General features: G+C 38.5%; 1 protein-coding gene across 1 annotated transcript in view; it reads right to left on the bottom strand.

Moving 5' to 3' along the window:
• Nucleotides 1-22,853, bottom strand: part of slc1a7a (solute carrier family 1 member 7a) — a 31,547-nt gene that overhangs the window by 5,829 nt on the left and 2,865 nt on the right. Inside the window, exons 2-7 of the mRNA XM_038718529.1 lie at nucleotides 18,343-18,422; nucleotides 7,701-7,916; nucleotides 3,860-3,902; nucleotides 2,127-2,358; nucleotides 1,773-1,872; nucleotides 1,062-1,295 (exon numbers count right to left, since the gene is read on the bottom strand). Coding sequence (XP_038574457.1) covers nucleotides 1,062-1,295; nucleotides 1,773-1,872; nucleotides 2,127-2,358; nucleotides 3,860-3,902; nucleotides 7,701-7,916; nucleotides 18,343-18,422 — 905 coding nt within the window. The remainder of the gene's footprint in view (nucleotides 1-1,061; nucleotides 1,296-1,772; nucleotides 1,873-2,126; nucleotides 2,359-3,859; nucleotides 3,903-7,700; nucleotides 7,917-18,342; nucleotides 18,423-22,853) is intronic.

Here is a 22,853-nt window from a genome sequence, read left to right on the forward strand (position 1 = left end):
TTGAGTCTTGTGCTCTACCAATTGAACTAACCAGTGACACTGATAACCACTTTGAAATTATCATTTAAAAATGCGCTTGCCGACCCCCTTGTTAAACTACTGTTTTGTTATCTCGAGATCTCGAGATAATTATCCCATTATCAAGGGAAAACTAACTAAGAAAAATGTTTGTATGGATGGCTGTTTAGGGCTGCCGTACATTGGGCTTGATTTACACATACAAGAACGTATGTGAGTACACTAAACATTTAAACATTCAAAGAAATTCCATAAAACAGTTGTTCAAGAGCCCAAGAGCCAGTATGCATGCAAATATGTGTACAACGTGTTAAAAATCAGCAGAAAATTAAAAGACAAAGATTCTTTTATTTTCTTTTGTTCTACCTCTCAATTAGCTGTAACAACACATATTTACAGGAACCTTCAGTGCTGCACTAGCTAAACTGAAAGACTAACACTCAACATACTCTCCCTAGTAATGCAGTTGACTGCTTTGAAAGGCTACAAGGTGTAGTGGTGTTGGGATGAGTATCAGGTCTTCAGTACTTCAGTCAAGGTGAATTCCATTATGCCCTCCATTTGCACTAACAATATAGTATAAAGGCACATATACTCTTACCATGGCTTGCCCTTAGTTGCTTGTTATTTTTGGTGAACCATAAAATTATTATTTTTTCATTGCACTCAAGTTGTTCTAGTAAACATCCTGACAGAAACATTTAAAAAATAATTGCATTTTCTGAAGAGCTTATTCCTAGAAAGACCATATGAGAGCCTCAGGTTCACTTCATATACAGGTAATAACTGGTTTTAATCTTTTACCCTAGAAAAAAATAAACATTAAAAATGTAGTGAACTTGATTAAGTGAGTTTATTCTCCACTACATGTTTGGTCCTGAAAAAGATCTGAAAAACCCATTATAAATTAATAGAAATAAATAGAAGAAATTATTGGGTCCAGGCCTCTGTGACCCTGTACACAGGATAAGCGGTTGATGATGGATGGATGGAGAAATCCAATGCAGTGTTAAATTGTAAAAAGTCAGATCTTCCACTTTTACCTGGATGAGGTGGCCAAGGAGATAAGCAGGGCCTGCAGAATGCCCCTGATGTAAACTATGGGGCTCTTCTTAGTGATGAAGAAGTACATGGCCGGGAGGATGAATAGACCGTGCAGCACCAAGCCCATTACCACTGTAATGGCGTAAAAACCCAGCTTCTTCCCCATGGCTGAAGGGTCATCCATCTCCAAGATCTTACCGGCAACCAAAAATACGATCCCAAAGGGAAAATACCTGTGAATAATGGAAGGTAAAGAGAGCGCCTGTTCATAAACTGACACCGGCTTTTATTTAAAATGAGGGTATTTACAGCCAGGGTGCATTTGCTGCTCAACAAGACTTCTACTACAGACACACTAGTGGTTCTATGATGCTGCCCATTGTACTGCACTTTGAGTTAACATGCTAAGATACTCATAGTGACAATACCAACAGGTAGCAGGTAGCAAGCAGGTACAGTATACTGTTTACCATTTTCATAATCTTAGTTTAGCAGCTAACATTTGCTAATTAGCATTAACACACAAGCACAGATGAGGCTTGTGGGAATTGCTGTTAGTTTTAACAGACTGACATGACACCCAAGCTAAAAATGAAAAATTCCTAATGTTGTTTCAGCTAAAATTTTGATCCTATTAGTATCAGCAAATATTTCTCACAAATTTTGTTACTTAATTTTAGTGCTGTTTTCTTTCAAAATGCAAGTCTTACCAGATGACAATGGCAACAATCTTCAAAACTGCCTCATTCAAACTCTGGCAGAAGTTGACCAAAGCGCTACCATTGGGTCCCATTCTGCCCAGCATTATTCCTGGATGAACAACAATATGTTGCATACATGAATTGATAAATGCATCAATCAAACAGCAACACTAAGATGATGCATTCAACAGTGAGTTATTTTTTCTTATCTTTCCTCGTTGGAGCACAACACATGTTTAAATAAAATATGCAAACATTAGCATGTGCCAAGATTTCCATTATGCAATTACACATACTTATGTATGTGCAATTTGCATTTCACTCTGTGAAGGTGGGTGTGCAGGATCCATGCCAACCACTTACCCATGGTAGCGGAAAAAATTACAATCCCCAGCACATTCATGCCTTCACTGGTACCAGGTGATGTTTTCATGATAACATCAGGTGGCGGTGTGAGATCCAGGGAGAAGTTCTGGATATCTGTGCCGTTGTCATCCTGGATGCCATAGATGTAAACCCTACGTGTGGTTGTCTCATCCAGGAGCTGAGCCACAGTTGGTTTGGGGATGAGCTCGGGAACTCTCTGGGTTCGATACTTAAAACCAACATAGAGCACAGGCCACAGCATCAGCACAGTGAACATGACACCAAGAGAGATGTTCAAAGCAGCAGATTTTCACATGATAATGACACATGTCAATTTTAATGTTAACACTCATGTTAGTGTTAAGATTAAAAATATTCAAAAAGATTAAAAGATTCACACGAGATGACAATAATTGCAGTACAGAGGGTTATTTATAGTCTCCGTTTCTGTTATTGTATTTTCTGATAAAGCTGATAGCATTTCATAAATAGTAGATTTCTTTTCATATATAAGCTAACAGAATTTTAATGTTAAGAAAGAATTGCACAGTCAAAGAGGAAAAGGGAAACATTGCTCCCTCAAAAGTGAGCATTAAAGTGGTCATATTAGGTTCATAATTTTATTTATGGGTTGTACCAGAACGGGTTTACATGGTTTCATTTTCAAAACACACCATATTTTTGTAGTACTGCACATTGCTGCAGCACCTCCATTCACCCTGTGTGTTAAACGCTCTTTTTTAGCTACGGAGTAATGCATTTCTCTTCTGCAAGATCTTTGTTGGGAGTTGCACGTGTGCAGTGCCTAGTTAAGGACTACTAGCCAATCAGAAGCGGAGTAGGTCGGGTCCTGAAAAGCTGGTAAACATGGCTTTGTTTCAGCTGTACATGTTCCCGGACCAGCTTAGAAACATAGACTGGATCAAGAGTTTCAGAGTGGGGAGTTTTATGACGCATAATGACGCATTACAATGTGATGCAACATAATAACGGAGAAAAGGCTGGACTACAAACGAGCTGTTTTCAGGCAGTTCAGAGCAGTGTTTTCTGTGAGTGATGGGAACTCCCTTTAGGGTGAATGATACACAGAGCAACTTTTAGAGCAATGGTGCTGGGCAATGTTGCCGTCATCGGTAATGAGTAAAGATTACTATTCTAATCCCCTTCCCTCATCACGCCGCCCCGCCTGCCATTATCCGTTCAAAACATAGTCACCAGATTACTGGGGGGCGGCTGTGACTCAGCGGGATACCCATTAACCGGAAGGCCGGTGGTTCAAACCCCAGCTCCTCCAGGCTGCCTGTCGAAGTGTCCTTGGGCAAGATACTGAACCCCGAATTGCCCCTGGTGACTCTTCTGCCAGTGTATGAATGTGTGTGAATGTTAGTTTCTGTTTACACTTAGGCTCAGTGTGTGAATGGTGAATGCGAGGTATTGTAAAAGCACTTTGAGTGGTTGAAAAGACTAGAAAGTTGCCCCCTGTGTATCATCAGCTTTAGAGATGTATTATGTTGCGTAGCTGATTGCCTCTATGTCCATTATTTGTGCTAAGCTAACATACACACATGTGAGTGGTATTAATCTAAGAAATTGTCTATAGTTTGACATATTTATCAAAATGTCAAACTATTGCTTTAACCTCAGTTCCAAAATATTGTTGCTGTTTGTTTGTGTATTGTCTTTTTCTATTGTTCTTTTAGTGTACTTTTGCCTCAAACATTTTTGCTTACCTGTTGAAAAGTAGCTTGAACCAGGTTGGCCGGAAACATGTTGCTGAGGAAGTAAATTGTTAGAAATATTAGTCCTTCAGTGGATGGCAGAGTATTTCCAAAGTAAAAAAAAATCAAGGTAACAGTGAATAAGAGAACAAGTGACTCACAGTGGCTGATTTAACACATCATAACGCATGTTAAGAAAGATATTTTACTGTATTCACTGTACTCTTTGAATGAGCTGATTGATCATCGTCATCATGAAACCACATGAGAGATGCAATATGCCACAAAGTACCCTGCAAGACAGTACTGAACTTGCAACATATTAGCCAGCTTGTTACTTGCAGGATCAGCATCTCGTCCATCACTGAAAATTAAAATCCCTCTTCAATGAAATTAGTTAGGGATGAAACAAAAGTTTTTATCTTTATTCAGCCCATTAGCCTTCTGCATGAAAAGAGAAGCCTAACTGTCCCTAACAGTATGTACAATTAGTGGTAATGTTTTTCTCCATTTATCTTGGCTGATGAAAACCTTGACAATCATTATTTCCACAACGAACTCTGCTCAGATAGTGGGAAGGTGATACACTTGAATAATACTGAAAAAGCCCACTCATTTCTCGGCCGAGCAAAAGCGTATTGAGTGTTCAGCCTGCCAAGGTTGAACTGCAGCCTAATGATACAGTAATGGAGCGGGAAGGGGTCACACTGAAGATGGAGGAGCAGGTAGAATAAGGAAAAAAGTGAGTACAAAAGGAGGAAATACCTATCTGGAGCGGAAAATGGCAACAACCCTCATAGACAGAGCTATATTGTGTATATAGGTGTGAGGATGAATAGTGATTTCGAAATGTGTCAGCCCAGTGAACTGTCCTTGGTTAAGACACTGAACCCCGGTTCCCTGATATGTACATTGTAAAGCTCCTTGGTATTATAGTCCATTCACAAATAATGAACTTAGTGTGTGTTAATGTGATGAAGTGTTTTATGTTGGAAACTCAGACCAATGTAACAATGAAGTAAAACTACAATAGACAAAGCATTCTTATATAAAACACTAAAGGTAGTTTAAAAAAAATAAAATAATGAGCAATATTATTTTAGTTTTTTAACTAATGATTCACACTAAATATTTTCAAGTTAAATCAACATAATTACATTATCGCATCTGAAACAAATTTCAAGTAAATCAAAACCATAAACAAAACAAAAAAATCAAAGTTGGGAAACCTACTTTAATGACTAATTCATTTATAGATGTGACCACATATAGGAGTGCGCTACTATATTATCAAATTGCCATGCTTTGCAAGATCTGGCTTCCACACCTAGGGCAATTTGAGATTATGACCTGACTGAGGACAATCGGATAAATCAGGGATTTATTCGCCAACTTTTACTGACAATCAGCATTCTGCGCATAGACCACACTGCTACAGTATATGTAGTTACACTAGGGAGCATGCCACCGATTGTGCATGCAACATCACTCACCATCACCATTTACTCTTAATAACTAATTGGATTACAACAATTTAAGTGTGGAAACAGTGTAAACACTGAAGAACACTATGTAAATCACAATAACACTGGTAGGAACCAAGTGGGAAGCTTCCGGTCTACAATATGAAGCCGATGCGTAAGTCCCTGAAACCTGCATTCTATTGAAAATCCAGCAGGGGGCGACTCTTGTGGTTGCAAAAAGAAGTCCGGCTCTATTAGAAATAATAGGAAAATGACCATACTTCTCAGCTGAATAATTACCCCAGTAAACACTTTCATGATGAGTTTATGGTCTCAGTCACTAGTTTCAAGTCTTCTTCAATACAAAATGATGTTCATTTAGTAAATTATGGTCCCATTTATTTTAAAATAGACCACAAAGCAGAGTATGTTTCAGGGTGGGATTATCTATGATTGACAAGTCGTTACCATGACGACATGTTATTCAGGCTAGAGCCGACTCGTACCCTCGGCACTGTGTAAATTTAACCAGCACCATTGAAAAAGCTTATTAGGAGTTGGCTGTTCACTTTCTCTGGTGACTACATTTAGTTTTAAGACTGTTGTTCGCTAGACAGAGTTATCAGCCCTGTTAAAATGACAGTTAACGTGAGTTACAGTTGCACCTAGCTAAGCAAGCTAGCTAGCTCCGCACACGGCCGTTAGCTCCGCTATTACAATTACAAAATATACATTCAATGAACAACAGAATTGTAATCCATTCAATGGAGTGATCAAATCCAAAACAGGAGTGCAATATGAATACTTTTTTGTGGTGCAGACTGCTGCCTTTTAACTACAGGCTCCTTAATAACACAAGTTACATTGAATTCTTTAAACAGAAAAGAGCATCTGTCAGTTTCAACAGGATTGCATTAGCATTGGCTATAGATCCCACATCAACACAGAGATCAAATCACAATCAGAACTGAAACAACACATTTCTGCAGAGAGCTTGAAAGGCATATTGTGTTTTGCAGCATGCGCATTCAACAAAGTGACTTAAAAGACACATGGCATAGATATACAGCAACATTATGGTGCAACTCGGTGGACTAGCGAGTATTCTGCATGGATTTGACCACTTTCAGCAGCATATCCTGTATAAGACAGAACAAAGCCTGCTAATTAAACAGTCTGACCCCAGCGCCCCTAATAAATCCAAGTAAGCACATATTCATAGATACTCTGTTCATTATACATACTTATCACACACACAAACACATACATGAATGCAGACAGTTGGGCCTATTTGTGAGTGTACTGATACAGTATGCCTGCATAATAGATAAAGGCTGGAAAGAAGCTTTGAGAGATAAATCCAAAGCACAGCTGTGCTCTGTAAAACACACACATACACACACGCGCACTGAGATCCCGTGAACGACAGAGCTTCACCTCTGCCACATGATCAGTACATAGTTGGAATCCATGGGCTTGGCCAGTTTATTATTCCTTGTTATTACATTCAGATTGAAAGTGAGCCATAAATAAATACAATTAATTCTTTGTGTGATTGATCAAAATAAATGGAGGACGACAAGATAACTAAAACACAGGGTTGGAAGCTTTTATGAACTTCATTGTTCATTGTGCATTTGTGATTACAATAACATCATAAAGTTAAATATTCTAGTGGTGGAATCAACAGCTCAGCGGCCATCTCTACCCCACTGACCGACTGTCACACTGACACAGTGGCTGACCCAGGTTCACCTCAAATACACCCCCTCTATCCTTCAGCAGCTCTAATTAGCTTAGTGCTATAACCCACAGGCACACGAGGCTTCAGGCTTTACGCTCTGACCTCAAACATTTCCCAGACTTTAGTCCTCATGAAACAACAAGGTGCTGTGACTTGACACTTAACGCTAATGGTAAAACACAGCACATTTCTCTCCTTCACACGTCTCCAGGTTAGAAACAGAAAATTACATTTACTCTCACTCAAGACCGATGAATATTACCTTTATGTGATAAAAAAATTTACATTAGAAAAATCACATGATAACACACAATAGACATCCAACCTATCTTCCATACTCAACAGAGGCTTTATTCTAGGACATGGGGACCAAAGGACATGATGTTCCCCTTCATTATAATAGTTTCTGGAGCCCTGATGAGGTTAAACCTTGTAAATATCTTGGGAAAAAAGGCAAAAAAAAATCTGAAGAATACATAATGGTAAAATTGTCTCTCTGTATGTGTGTGTGGGAAAAGGTGGTGACGTGACATTGCTCATGCACCTCACATCTGTGCCACCTATCCTTTCCTATGAGGATGATGACAGTTTGCACAGAGTTAACGGACACTGCATGTGTAATAGTAGATATGTGACATTCTCTTACCGAATGAGATCCAGCAGAGCGTCAGCAGAACTGGTCATTGGCTTCTTGCTCTCCTCTGAGTCCTCCTTCTGAGCAGCACCACCCGGGTGAATGATGTATACCATGACGATGCCCACTACCACGGCAACAAAGGTGGTCCAGAGGTAGTAGGAGATGGTCATGATGCCCAGGCGGCTGGAGCACTTGGCGTCCAGGGCAGCTAGACCTGACATCAAACTGGAGCATGGAGAGGAAGCAGAGACACACAAAGGCAGAGTCAGAAACAAAAAGACAAAAAGACAGACAGGGGAGTAGAGGTTAATGTTAGAAATTGAGAAGGACATGGTGAAAGCACTGCCAAAGGATTTTCAGAAGTGGTTACTTTGAAAAATGAATGTTAGTTTCCCTGCAAAGTTACTTTATTCAGAATGAATAAAAATATTAGCTCATTGGCATGTGGTTGCAGATCATTTAACTCTTAGTGTTCATTTTCACTCAAAGCATTTATGGAGCAAAGAAAACTAGGTGGCAATACATTGCACAACTTGGCTGAAGGTTGTTGAATATATAACTGAGTTTAGGTTCTCAGGTTAAATACAACTTTTTACCTCTTTCCTCTGTAAATTTAGGAAAACAATTCTCACTGTGAATATATAAAACATCATCAGTCCTTCAACAGTGTCAAAATACCATCATGAGGTAAACAACCCACTGAGATTCAATAGACTCAAACTAAAACTGATAATTATAGTGACACATAAGAGAAAATTTTCAATATTCATCCTAATAACATACTTATGTGCGTGTGTGAGCAAGCCTTCCAATAAGGCTTCAGTTAAGAGCTGATTGTACATCTTTGACAAGATGGCGCCACTTAACCAAACCTAATGAGCCTCTTTTCAAACCAGAGAAGTCTTTTATATAAGAACCTGCCATCTCAGATAAGCTAGTCTGGGAAAATGAGAAAGCATCAAACCGGATGTAATGACCTAAATCTGTATGTCTTTTTCTTGCTTGCTTATCTATCTTTCAACGTTCTTGTCAATTGTAAATTTAGACATTGAAAGGCTTCTACTTCTTTTTTTCTATCACAGAAGGCCTGGGGGTAGGGGGAGATGAACAACTGTAATCATAAACATCATAAACAGAAGAGAGTAATTTACATTTCAATTGGTTGCTTTGAATAGTCCTCCTTTTCAAGATCGTCATTTTCACTGCACTGACACAGTGACATTCACTGTAAAATTTTCAGAAATACAAAACAAAAGCACTCATTCAACACGGTTTGCTTCTCAGCTGGCATAGAACATGCAGGAAGATGTAATTTGTGGGAAGTGAGGGAAGGTGTTGAAATGCTGGCACAGTGGGAGGATGGAGCCAGCAAAGGAAGAAATGGACGAAGAGAGAGAGTTGGAGAGTTGGAGAGATCTTTACTGAACCTCTTGAGCTGGGGTGACAATATTTTTTCCCTGTCCAAAATGTAATCTGGTTTGACTTGGCAAGTGTTTAGATGGGACTAGTGAGTCTTTCCGTGCGGTCACTGTCTGTGCTCGACCTCATCCAGTCACATAATATTTCAACAGATACAAAAACGACTCAGTGCTGACACACACGAGAAATAGAGCTTTTGGTTTGGATGGGAGCCTGAGATCACAACATGAGTGTGGTGGGAACATGCATATAACTGAAGGGCACAGGCTCAGCTGCCTGATTGAAGCGGGTGCCATTACAATAAAATGAGCTGGAATGAAGTCAAGGCATTTTTCTTGCTAAAAAGTACAGATGAGGGCTGCTGTCCAAAACGGTCATAGATTCATATTCCTAAGTCAAGCAAACAAGCAAATTCTGGACTGGGAAAGAGAATTCTTATTGAGATAAGACTAAGTAAGCTTTACTGAAATGTAGCCACAAGAGGTAGCCACAACTCGTGCAGCACTGAGTAGCTGTTTTTCTTTCAAACAGCTACAGTAGAACAGGACTGCTCAAAGTTGAGAGTGATGAAGATCTCACTCCTAATGAGCTCCACAGAGCACCGGTTCTTGCTGTCACTTTGTTGGTCATTCTGGAAAATATCCTTTCCACAAAACCAGTGGATGCCACGATGCTTATGATGTGGCTGTTGATGGACAAGATGAAAAATTTCTAATGAACTTTAGTAACTGGGGTGGCCGACAAATTGTGCAGTTTGGCTTGATACTTATTTCCATTGACACTTTCCAAACAGGTAGGCCTATATGATTTCTCCCACACTTGCCTTTGCCGGTAGGCAACTTTTGCATCTGCTTTCGAGTCATAGGGGGTTTCTGGAGCTGCCTACGCCGTTGTTTCAACTCGTCTTTCTGCCAAGAAACTGGACCTTATCTGACCCCCGACTGGCCCTGAATCTGACGGTATTAGTCAAACCAACAATAGTAGGGAGTATTACCCAATCAGTCTTCACAGAATGGGTGTGGGATGATTTGCATAGGATGCTGCATAAAGACAACTCGAAAATACGGGACAATTCCGTATTTTAAGGGGTGGGTGGCAACCCTAGCCATGCTAGCTGTTTACCCCTGTTTCCAGTCTTGCTAAAGTAAGCTAAATTTCATGGCTCCAGACATAAAGGTGATCTCAACCTTCTTTTACAATTTACAGTTATAGTTGTATTCCAGGTGTATTAATAGATATTCAGTTGCATGATGATCAGTTGGATGATTTGATTTGGTTTTAATGTTGATATTGCTATTAAAATATAGATTTTATACCAGGCGAGGATGAAAATATCATATTTTCCTTTATTGCATCTCCATTTACTCTTTAATAGAAAAGTGGGTTTATTGATTCATATTCCTTAGCTTCTGACTTTTCAAAGGAGACAAGAATTATGCATCTATGTGTAATGGTTGAGGAGATATTACTGATTCACTTTAAGTGTGTTATTTTAGATGTTTTTCATGGTAATAGGTGTCTGTTTCCAAGAGTTTTGTTACAGCTACTGATATGACTGCTACTACTTCTCCCACTCATAGAAAATAAGTTGAAGCCCATGCTGGCAGTTATCTAACCTCGTGAGTCTCCTGCTGCTGCAGGGATGATGACGCCGATGATGATGACGCTGATGATGATGATCATGATGAACAAAGATACAAAGAAGTGCATCATCCCCATAGCTATATGTTTATTTTTATCAAGCTTTTCCTTCTCATGCTGAGTTAAACTAAACCTTTCCAGAAAATAATTTTCTGTCCTGTAATTTAACAGGGCTAAGGAAGCCATTATTCTCATAAAACCAGCTCTCTATTCATGAATTTCTACCTCTCCTTCATATGTCTCCCTTCATCTACAGTGATGAGAAAGTAAAGGGAATTGAAAGGGAACTGAAAAAAATGCCTTTATTTTCTCAAAGTCACTCCAGGAAAATATTGTATTTTAAAATCAATGATCGTTTTGACCCAAAGCATCACTGCAGCTGGGTTGCACCTTTTGCTTTGCTGACATCTTTTACCCAGACCTAAAAATAAATCATGGCTCATCTTGATGGACGTATCTCTACGTCCTTTGCTTCCTTTTTAATTCATCCTTACTGAATGGGGCTGAATTCATCAATTTAGTTCCTTCATTGTACCTTAGAACACTCCCATGACCACAAGGTGTGATTGTCATATGAAACCTTAGATTGAATGTCTTAGTGTGCAAAAATGGGACTAATATGCATGAAACCAAAGTGTGCTTGATTAGCCAGTGTGTGATCCCCCAGTTTAAATTATCATCACAGATATTGCTGCAGCAAATTAATGTGCAATTTATAATTATTCCACCCTCATTGTTGTTTCCATTACATAGAAAAGCTCTTCACTGCTAAAGGTGCTCCACCTTTGTCTGTTTGTTTGTTGTTTGAGTTATGAGACTGGAATTGTAATGCCAGAAAGATACACAGCTTGTGTGAATAAACTCCCACGCTCGGACAACATGTGCAGCTGTAGTAACGATAGGTCAGGGGTTTGACCTGCGCTGGCCAGGGATTAGATGACCTTTGGTAAGAAATCAGAACAAGAAGAAAGTCAAGCTGAGGTGGATTGACGGTAAAACCAAACATATCAATCTACTGTGACATGACAGACAAACAGTTTCAACTGAAAACTGAATTGTATGTCCAGATGTTTGGTGCACAGTTTTTTTTGACTGCAGCTCTTTGGGAAACCACAAACTGCAGCCAGGAGGTCAAAAACAGGAAAATAATTACATTTGCTATTCCAGGGATTTACCTCATGATCTTCTCCTCCTCTTCCCTACTGTGTGTGTTTAAGCCTGAAATTAATTTCACAGTAAATTGTTTTATTTTCCCTGTTTTATCTTGAGTTTGTGGTGTACTACTGTATTGTGAGGTGGCAGAAGCTATGAAATTGATTTTTTTTTATGATAAATTAAAAAAAATCTTCAGAGTGAACTGATAAAAACATATAAAATACATTATTAAAATATGAAGGATCTTTCTTCTTTCCCTTTATTGACTAATTATATATAAGAGTGTTTTGTTTTGAATCACACCCACAGGGCAGCGGAACCACAACACAACTATTATATCACCTTTTACGTTGATATGGTGAACTTGTTTGCAGAAAATTGCCCATTTATACAGCCAGCAGTTATGTTAGCAACAATATGGGCATTTATTTGGATTCTCTTTAGCTGCTAAATGCAATATATTTGCGGCCATGTAATCCATTGCAATACTTTTTTTTACAAAATAAAACAATACTTTATTGTAATACAGGAGTTGGTAGGTGACTTTATTTAAAGTAATTTCAAACAGATTCCTAATGCCACTATTGGTTGTGTGTTTGATTCTCATCTTTGCAGATTTTTAAAATTTTATTTTCCTCTTCAACAAGTTGAAGTTACCATTTCACATGCTCACAATAAAGTATGTACTGAAGCGTGTGTCTCTTGGCGATTGGTCCACATCCATCAACCTCTCACATTTCCTGATGGCTATTTCAGAGGTGTGTCATGCACCTTTAAAAAGTTCTGAAGGCCATTCATAAGAGTCTGTGGCTTGCGTGACACACCTCTAAAATAACTAGGGAAATGTTTATATGTGTTTCCCTGAATGAGAAAGGCTGGAGTTTCCTTTGCCTGGAGACGCTGGGGAAATGAAACTAAGGGTCCAGAGGTTGATGGATATAAACCAATCGTCGGGACGCACACCCTCCAGCACATACTTTATTGTGATCATGTGAAAAGGTCTCTTCATAAGAACTTTGTTGAAGAGGATAATAAAAAAAAATTCCACTAAAGTGGAATCATATCATATCATATTGAGATCACAAGAAATGTATCCCATTATCTCTGGAAAACAAAATTTATTATTTATTACATTGAGAAACTTTTCCTGTTGTCACGGGAAAACGGAGTAAAAAATGTGAATGGATGGCCACTTAGGGCTTTCATATGGAACACCTCATCACAGGTTATACATTTACATATTTAGCTGAGGCTTATATGTACGCTTACTGTAAAATTTTGTGAACTCAGACGAACAAATACTTTTAGTGCACTTAAGCTGCTGCATCTCTGCTTCTGACTGACAGGAAATTGAATTACTGGACTCTTGATAGTGAACACAGAGATCTCTTTCCTTATCTCTGGCATCTGAGTCAAGGTAGGATTACAGTGCATTTCGAGCACATGCAGATCTGCCACAAGATTTTTGGACCATATGGGGCTTACACTCCTCCCAGCTGCACCTTTGCTGAGTAAGAGTATTACAGTAATCCTTCGTCCACATGAAAAAAAAAGGCAGAGGCTTCTTTGAGAGGTGTTATCCATGACATCGATGACATGTGATAATGACACTGTGGCCTTTGTTCCTGCAGCTCAGATCACTATAGGCCTGTCTAGATGTCATGCGCTAACAAAAGCTTTATAATTCAGCATACAGTAAGTGTGGAAAAGAAAGATTCAAAAATGAAGTTGACAACAGGTGGTGTTGCCTGCTAATGACCAAAGATTCCAAAAATACATATCAGATATCCAGGACATTTCCGTGAACTTGCAGCAACATGGAATGAATAATATATCAAATATATTGAGTTAGTAATTACCGAGAACACTGCTGTGTGTTTATCCGTCTCTCTTCATGCAGAGATGAAGAAAATCAATTCTCTATGAACCTCTCGTTCTTCTAACTCTGTTCCCTGACCTGCTGAGCTGACTAGCACTGAGCAGACATCAGAAAAAAACAATAACATTATATATTAGGAAACAAACCCAGTTGTCAATAATATTACTTGTGAAATGAAAAACTACAGTAACAGCATGATACAATAATGCATATATTTTAAGTGTTTCTCTATAATGAACCACAAGGTAGTCAACAATCTCAACTCCTCTTCATGGTGCTGAGGGCTGCAGATCCTATTTACACATTTAGATTAGTTTACTTTAATATTTATTTGTTAGCCACCATACAGTGTTTTAAAAGAAGCATTTTGTGAGGCTAGCTGACATTGGGACTTCCAACTGCTGTAGCTTGATATGCCACATCCTAACATGCTAGCCAGCTGGGATAGCACTAGGCATACCATCTCTCTCCAAAAAGTCTCAATATTGTGCTTTACTCCCTCTGGCATTTTGTTCAGCACTGTACACCATTTTTTAAAATAAAAATGTTAGTTAAAATGGTAAATAAAAGTTTAGTTGCTAATGGGACAGTAAATTCACACAGTTTATTTAAAAGGTGTATTTGTACTATGTGTGTAAATGTTTGGAACCCATATCTCTTGTGGATTTAAAGTAAATGATGCCACACAGCTTCTCCCTAATTGTAAATTCAGGAATCGCAGCAATTCCATTGAAATGAACTGAATTGGATGCAAGACTCACAATGCAAGACAAAACACACTTCAGCAACATGATGTCCAGGCAATTGAGATTTAAATACATATGTCTGATGAACTGAAGACATTGCTTTTAACAAGATCTTACTTTGAAATGTTCTTGACAGCTGATTTTTCATTGCTGTATACTGTAATGAGTATTGTGGTCTGCTACAAGTTGAATAGAAATTCAATTCAATATTATTTATATAACGCCAAATCACAACAACAGTTATCTCACAGCGCTTTTCATAAAAGAGCAGGTCTAGACCGTACTCTATGATGTTATTTACAGAAGCCCAACAATTCCCACCAAGAGCAAGCACTAGGCGAAGCGTATTGTTCCTGAATGTCACCATATAGGGAGTAAGCTACTTTTATATATTAAAATAATTTTAAAGGAACTCATATACTCTTATTCTTCAAAACAAATTATGCTGCATTAAGCTGAGGATACACGCACGTCACCACTGTGACATTAACGCAGATACATTTCATAATGTGACTTGATGAGCACATATGGCATGGGCCCAAACTCATTGAGCCACATCCACATCCAGGGAAAAGGATAGAAGGACTTCAATTTGAAACTATAATCAGTCATTTACACTCTATTCAGATTAGCGCTATCTCAAGAAAATTACACTAGCTCATTTCATCTCTATTTTTGTCTTTTAGTCAGAGAATTATTCACAGGGAATTATCTGGCAACCAATCCTAATAAGGCAATCTATCACCCTGCTACTGTGTGAGGACAGAAATTAGCTTGTGACAAGGAAAATCTCACAGTGAATGCCAAATATTGATGCAAACAAATAATATGATAAAACATTGTCTTCCACATGTGTTATTCAATCCAAAAACAGTGGGAATGAAATAAAGATCAGGGTGCCAAATTAAAATTCCCTCATGGGAAATACATGTAGTTCCAAGAAAAACAAATTACTTAAATGTTTAAGATGCACATATTTTATGTTCAGGAGTTGTTGTGCAACATATTCAAGGATGCTAATCACATGTTTGAATTTCAGTCTGTTTCTAAGGACACCTGTGGCTGAAGAGCTACCATAAATTGACCATAATGAAAAAAACCCAAACACCTATGGTAGCCTTGCATTTCAACACACATCATGTTTCAAGGTCAAATGTTTTTCACATTTCTCAAAACCTTGTAAATAACCTACAGGAAAAACCCAATTAGATCTGTTTTGCAATGTTCACATTTCGTGCAAATTATTTCTTCTTCAGTGTGTGTAACTAAGCAATCAGCTAAACATGGATAGTCTGATAGAGGACAAACTAAGGGTCAAACAGAGTGAAATACAACTCTGGAAATAGGCACTTGATTCACTGTTCATGTGCCATCATTACAAAGAAAAACTTATTCGTACCATGCAAAGGCAGTTATCAGCCACACATTTGTGCGAATGCTGCATATAATTAAACTGTTCTTCACCTTTGACGATCAGATCTCAGTCAAACCACTGGTGAAAAAGAGCTTCCAAGGGCTTTATTAAAATGTTAAATGCTGTCTCTGGAAACCACACAAAAAAAGAATAAACATATAGTTTTTCAAAATGTAGTTCTGTTTAATTCTACATTTTAATTACAATCCGCAAACTAAAAGAAACATGGAACATAAGGAGGCAGTAAGTGGAGTGGCCATTGATTCTGTATGACGCGTTCTTGGGATAATCTGGTTTCCGCTTTGGGTGGTGCGCAGATGGTGCTGGGAGGGGAAAAAATAGGGACAGGCAGGCTGTAGGGCTGGTGCGGATATTCACCTCTAGATAAGCCCTACTGTACCATGCACTGTGTCAACCAGCCAGTCTTTGCATCCCAATCTAGATACACTCTGCCATAAACAGTGAGCATGACAGAAGAGAGAATGAAACAGAGAAAAGCGGGAAACTGACTGTGTTTATGTCTGTGGCTAAATTGATGTGAAAGTCTGAGGGTTTGAGAGAGTACAATCGGAGCGGATACATAGTTATCAGTCCAAACACAGCAGCCGTGAGGTAGCAAGCCATGCCTTCAAACTTTATTATCCATTATATACGCACCAGGAACATTGTGTGTGTTGCAGACTCAACAGGAGCCCCAGTAGCCTGAGCCTATGCTTAGCGTGTTGAATGTTTGCCCTAATTGTTTTTACGTTGCTGTGTGCTGAAGTGATTCGTTGACCTTAGCTGCGTTTGGCCCCGTGCCTACCTGCACTGTTTCAGATTAGTTGTAATTAACGTCTCTTGCCCTCACGTGCCTCACTTTTGGCATCTCCTGCTCTGAATCTGTGAAACAGGGGGAGTGGACCATTGCATAAATGTGCAAACACTCTTACTGCCCGTTGCCTTGTGTTTATAGATCAAATAAAGACAAAAAGAGACATATTCAAGAGATAGACACAGAAACAGAGATAAAGACAGAGAGACAGACAGACAGAAACAGACAGAGTGAGGATTAACTTCTCATCCAGTCTTTGCTGTTGCATAGATTGTAAGTAGCTTATTGCACAAAGCACCCTGCATGTAACTGGTGCGTTCGCATGATTTGTTTTGGGAGTTTTTTTGTGTGTCGGACATCACTGACCACATGAAGGCAACTAAGAGCTTTGGGCCTAAAATAGTCAAACTGAGAATCTGGCAGGCTGTGTGCTTCCAATAAATGCATCCAAAGCTATAAAAGGGCAAAGGTTTACTTCCATATAAACATTACTCTTTAATCTTTGATGATGAAAAAGACAATTGGGTGCAGTAAAAAATCTAGGTTGTGCTTTTCATCTACATTAATCATCATGCAGCCATGCACAGTCAGAGTACCAAATTCTATAGGATATGCATAAAAACAAAATGTGTGGAGAATATAAGCGGAGCATCTGCTGAAAATCTACACAGAGATCATGCAAACTCCACACAGAAAGGCCCCAGCTTGCCACACGGTTTGTTATAATTTCCCACAGAGTGCTTTGTGTAAATCTATCTTTGAGAAACTCCCCCCAAAACGAAGTTCTTTTAAATTGAGTCTTAAAACTTACCTTGTCATGTCTTGTACTGCAGTGTAACTGCATTGTAAATCCTGTTGTCCTGTTTAATCCTTGTCATTTAAGTTTTGCTTATTTGTACTGTATATTTTATTTTATTTAAAATGTAACTGTCATTTTATATTGCTGTGTTTATCTTGTCTTACTGCTGTTTTACATCTTTAGAAAACCACTTTGAAAGTACACACGGATTAATATTTACACAGTTAGGAAATGTCTTTCTGTGGACCCTGATTTCCCAAATGGTTATCCTCTCTGCTATACAATATAGTACAGCACTTTTACATAGGACAAGGACAAACATTCATAGTCAATTGTCTCTACAGCCACTACAGTACAAACTAAATTCACCCCTCATTGTTGTCAGAAGAACATTCAAATAGCTCCCAGGTTCGTCAAATTTCATGTTTCATCTATTCAAAAGAAAAGGTGGGGCAGCAGCTCTGATTTCTTGGTGCATTTTCAAATGAATAATAACCACCAGAGGCAACAGTGTTATGTGAAAAATGATTCTGCAGCATGTGGCATTCTCGCTTTGTGTGTGGGAGATTGACTGCAGTGACAATAATACTCACCCAGTGAGTTAGTTTAATTTGATTAAACGCATTTCCACAGAGACAATGCAATTCATCAGAACTACAGGGCATGGTTTCAACAGTTGATTGTGAAACCTGACTTTTTTCACTCATCAAGCTTGACATTTGGCACACAGACGGCATGCAGGTGTTTGTGTGTGAGCGTGTATGTGGACCCGTGTTGCACTTACCTGGATACAACGAGGGGCAAGATTAACATTTTCAACATCCTCATTAGCAGCTCTCCTGGAAACTGGAAGTACTTCACCTCCTGCAAGTGACAGAGAAAAACATGTTGTTTATAATACAAAGTTATACAATACAAGCAAAATATGTTGTGCAAATATTATAATCACTATGGTGACCTGCATTATTCCTGTTTGTATGTGCAAATTTCTGTGGAGTTTTTTTCACTTCAGTAACCAGACATCAGTTGTTACCAGTCACTGCATCACCATTGTATTCAATGTAATTAGACACCAGAGTACATTAGGGTTGGTCTGGCATAGTGTTTCATTTGTTTAATACCTATTTGCATGATTGAATTTCTTTATTGATGTGGAGTTCCACTAGGGATCAATCCTTGGTACTTTTGTATTTAGGCATTTGTTCTAAAACATTTAACATAATTATGTTCATGATACAGAACTGGATGACCCTTATACCATCAGTTCAATCACTAAATACTCTGGGGACATATACTAGAAAAAAGGCTTCATTTCTTGTGTCTTAAAGGAATTCGCTTGGGGAAATCTGCATTTTTGAGTTAGATGAGAATATAGGTACCACTCTCATGTCTGTATTTCTAATTATGAAGCTACAGCCAGCAGCTTCTGCAACAAAACAGATGAAAACAGCTATCCTGGTCTCGGTCCTAGGTTAAAAACAAACAAACAAAGACCAACCAGCATCTCCAAAGCTCTCTAATTAACACCTTCTATCTTGTTTATTTAATCTGGTAGTGTTTCCAGTCTTTGTGTTCAGCTAAGATAACCAGCTGTCAGTAGCTACTACAGGACTAAGACAGGTATCAGTACTCCCATCAAACTAATAAAATGAACATATGTATTTTCCAATATGTCCAAGATGTCTAATATTACTTTTGAGGTACTGATGAAGTTTAAGAAGAATCCTAGTGTCATTCTTTGTGCTGACCTAAATTTTCACAAACACAGAAAGACTTTTATTGCTTAAACAACATTGCAAAGATAAGATGCTTAAATTAAAACCCTGTCTGTTTTTGTAACTTCTAGAAATGAAACCTCGATGCACATTTAAAAAAGGCTGTTGCAGCTAAAGTCCTCAGGAACTAAGCAAAGAAAGAGAACACACTGTGCAGTGGCTTTCAGGATACAATTGATTTTTAAATCGTTTTTGCTCTCATATGTGTGAAAGGCGATTTCAAAAAAAGCAATGACCCACCGAGACCTCTTAGGTCATCTGGCACAGGTTTCTGCTGTAGATTCAGTGTCTCCAACTGTGTTTAGCCTGTAGCCTATGCTCTGTTGCTGTCTATTTGTTGCTAAAATACATTTTCACCTTTATAAAAGGTTTATTTTCCCAGTTTCCTGTCAACAATACTTGTTTCTTTTCAGTAGCTGAACAAATATGTGCTTTCTGTGTGTCTGTGTGAGTGATTGAGAAAAGGGTCTCATTATATTAGTTATGGCATATTCAAATTATGTTGACAGACTTGATCTAAAGCCAGTGGGAAAAAAATTCTGATGAAAAAATGACCAGACACATTTATAATGCCAAATCATTGGGTTTAAAAACAAGACTTACACTCTCAAGCCATGTTAGCAGACACGAGGCACACAGCTTTGAGCTGAATACTAATGTTCACCTTACTTTAGTGTGATATCATGCTAACATTTTCTAATTAGCAACAAAGTTTTATGACAATCAGTCCAATATTTTATGAAAATGTTCAGTCTAGACTGAAGTGGTGGACGAACCGATATACAGAGAGCCATTCCCATCCCTAGAGCCATATTGCATAAGCACTGATGAAAAAGATTGAAACAATCGGTAATTTCATATCCCATATCCTGATAAATGGTGTGATGGTTGCTGGTCTTTTGGTCGTGTTTCCTCTTTAAGTAATTCTTTGACAGTGTTAAAAATGAAGGTTTCAGGCAACACTAAATACTGCAGCTTATTGTCTTAAAAGACTTTTTAGGCTACATGAGTTATCTGTTCATAACCTCACCTGTTCATAATTTACCCATGTTTGATCATATGTTGGAAGTTGGGAATTCATACTGAAAAAACATAATAGTACTGAGGGAACCAAAACAAACTATGTCAGGTGTGTTTTTCACACCTCGCTAGCATGAATGTACTGAAAACGATGTGTTTCCCACATTTAACTTCAAACCTCTGGCCATTAATGAACACAGTGCGATGCTGCAGTAGGCTGGTGCTTTTGCTTAATTTAACATTATGTTCAGTACATGAGTGCTGAACAGAGGTAGAGGACAGAAAGGTAAATTGTGGAAGTCACTCAGTTATAAACTCAGTCTGTCTGAATACAAGTAATTAGAAATGGAGCAGCTATCTGTAGTTTAAAAATGTCAAACATGATTTAACTACTTTATTACATTACATTATATGTCTGTGGTTACAAATAAGGGCAATGTGTGTTATAACTGCATTTACATCACTCTTCACAAAAGCACCCATACTATTAGACACACAGCTATATTTATGTGTTTGATAAGAAACTGTTAATAGAATTGTGAGTGAGGCAATTTATCAAACTTCACACAGCTCCCTCTGGATAACTATACAACTTTTTCATGCATGGAATAGTAGTAGCTACTCCCCAATACCTAGAAACAGATTCAAGATTGAGTGTGAGATAACTGTAAAAGGTGTGTTGAAATGTGTCTGCTCAGTCTGATGGTGGATCAGAAACTATGTGGCTACAAGGGAGAAATTAATTCCACAACTTAAAATGGTTTACATCTCACGGAGCTATGAGGTTACTCTTCCTGCCCAGGCCAACTTCACTTAAAGCTGTCATTAAAACATTTTTTTTTTTTAATGGATCAAAGAACTACGAGTAAAGCGAAAGATCACTCGATTCAGCAGTTTCCTGCAGCTCTATGGAGCCTTTTATCTCATAGTTTTGGTTTTACGGCATGACAACTACATTGTTTCCAGCCACAGCAGGCAGGTGCTTTCAGCAAGAAGCTCTGATATACGTTACCTTAATGACTAGCTGGTGAACATAGTGGAGCATCTAGCAGTTAAAGAGATAGTTGGTGGGGCTCAAACCATGGAATGAATGCTAATGTCGCTCTATGTCTGCTATTGTCATGGGCAAAAAAACAAGCTAAAAAACTAACAAGCAAAATAAAGGATCTATTTATGCATGCATGACATTATCATGTATCAATATGACATAAGAGGAAAAAAGCCAGTAGAAAAACTGGAAATGAAAAAATGAAATTTAGGTACAGCGCATTTGTGCAGTGAGATGATGGAGCAATAAAAGCTTTTTGGTTCTGTTTCGAAGTGAGAGAGCTTTTAGGCCGAATGGCTGCGTGAATGTGTGTGTGTGTGTGTGTGTGTGTGTGTGTGTGTGTCCACTGTTAGCAGATGCCAAGACTCAGTGACATATTAATACATATATATATACGCATGTGCATACACAATCGTGCACACTCTGAATACTATGTTCACAGACTGATATAGAATACAAAACATACCCCCCCCCCCCCACACACACACACACACATACACACACAGACACACAGACACACACACCTACTTTGAGCAGCAGGCTGAGACACTGGTCAGAAACAATCAACCCTTGGATGTGCTTGCACTGTTAAATATTGTCAGTGCATAAGGTACAGATTTTTGTTTCTGAGGATATGTGCTGTAATTTAATTTATGACATTTCTGTTCGACTTGGCTTTTAATTATAATTGCCTTTCAAATGCCATTGCTTTTCTTTAAACTGTTCTTTAACCTTTTATGCTATTTCATTTTCTTTACAAATAAAGGCTTTTATGTCATCACTTCTTCTACTGAGACTGGGCACAAAAGGATGAAGGTGTTACTGTAATGAGCCTGAACTGAAAGCCAGAAACATCTTCTAAACACTGGTCTTTACCTTGAATTCCTGAATGCAGTGTGTGAGGATATTAACGCCCCCTGTTCATTCTATACTAAAAAAACATTTTTAAGACGTGCTGCCTTATACAACTGAATTATTCTGCTCTCTTCAAGGGATTGAATTCCTCTCCATGTGAGACTTGTAATAAAAAACAATCTATTTTGGGAACCACTTAATCTGGACATTTTTAAAGAGTGAAATTAATGTTTCACCTCCAGGTCAGGGTGTTCAGAATTGTTCAGAGGCACTCATCAGGCAGCTAATAGTTTATTTTGTAGTATATTTTCTTTTTTTCTTGCTGAAGGAGTAAAATCACCTTGACATGCTCAATTTTTGAGCACATTGTCTAGCCTGTTGCCCATAGCCCAAGCTCACTGTGTTTGTGACAGACACAGACACGAGCTTTGTCTCGCCATGAAAAACCACATTTCCCTTATTATTGCGGCAATATACCGGCCGTTGTATGAAAGGTAAGGAGCTGGAAAGTGTTGGTGTATATGAGAAACGTCACTCATAACGGTAATTTTCTATGCCACTGGCTCCAGAAAGCCGTGTCGGTATGTGAAAGCACAC

Source organism: Micropterus salmoides, unplaced genomic scaffold (genome assembly GCF_014851395.1).
Source record: "Micropterus salmoides isolate LMB-PRFRI ecotype aquatic unplaced genomic scaffold, ASM1485139v1 Ms_hic_scaffold_14, whole genome shotgun sequence".
In the NCBI taxonomy this organism is placed as follows: Eukaryota; Metazoa; Chordata; class Actinopteri; order Centrarchiformes; family Centrarchidae; genus Micropterus; species Micropterus salmoides.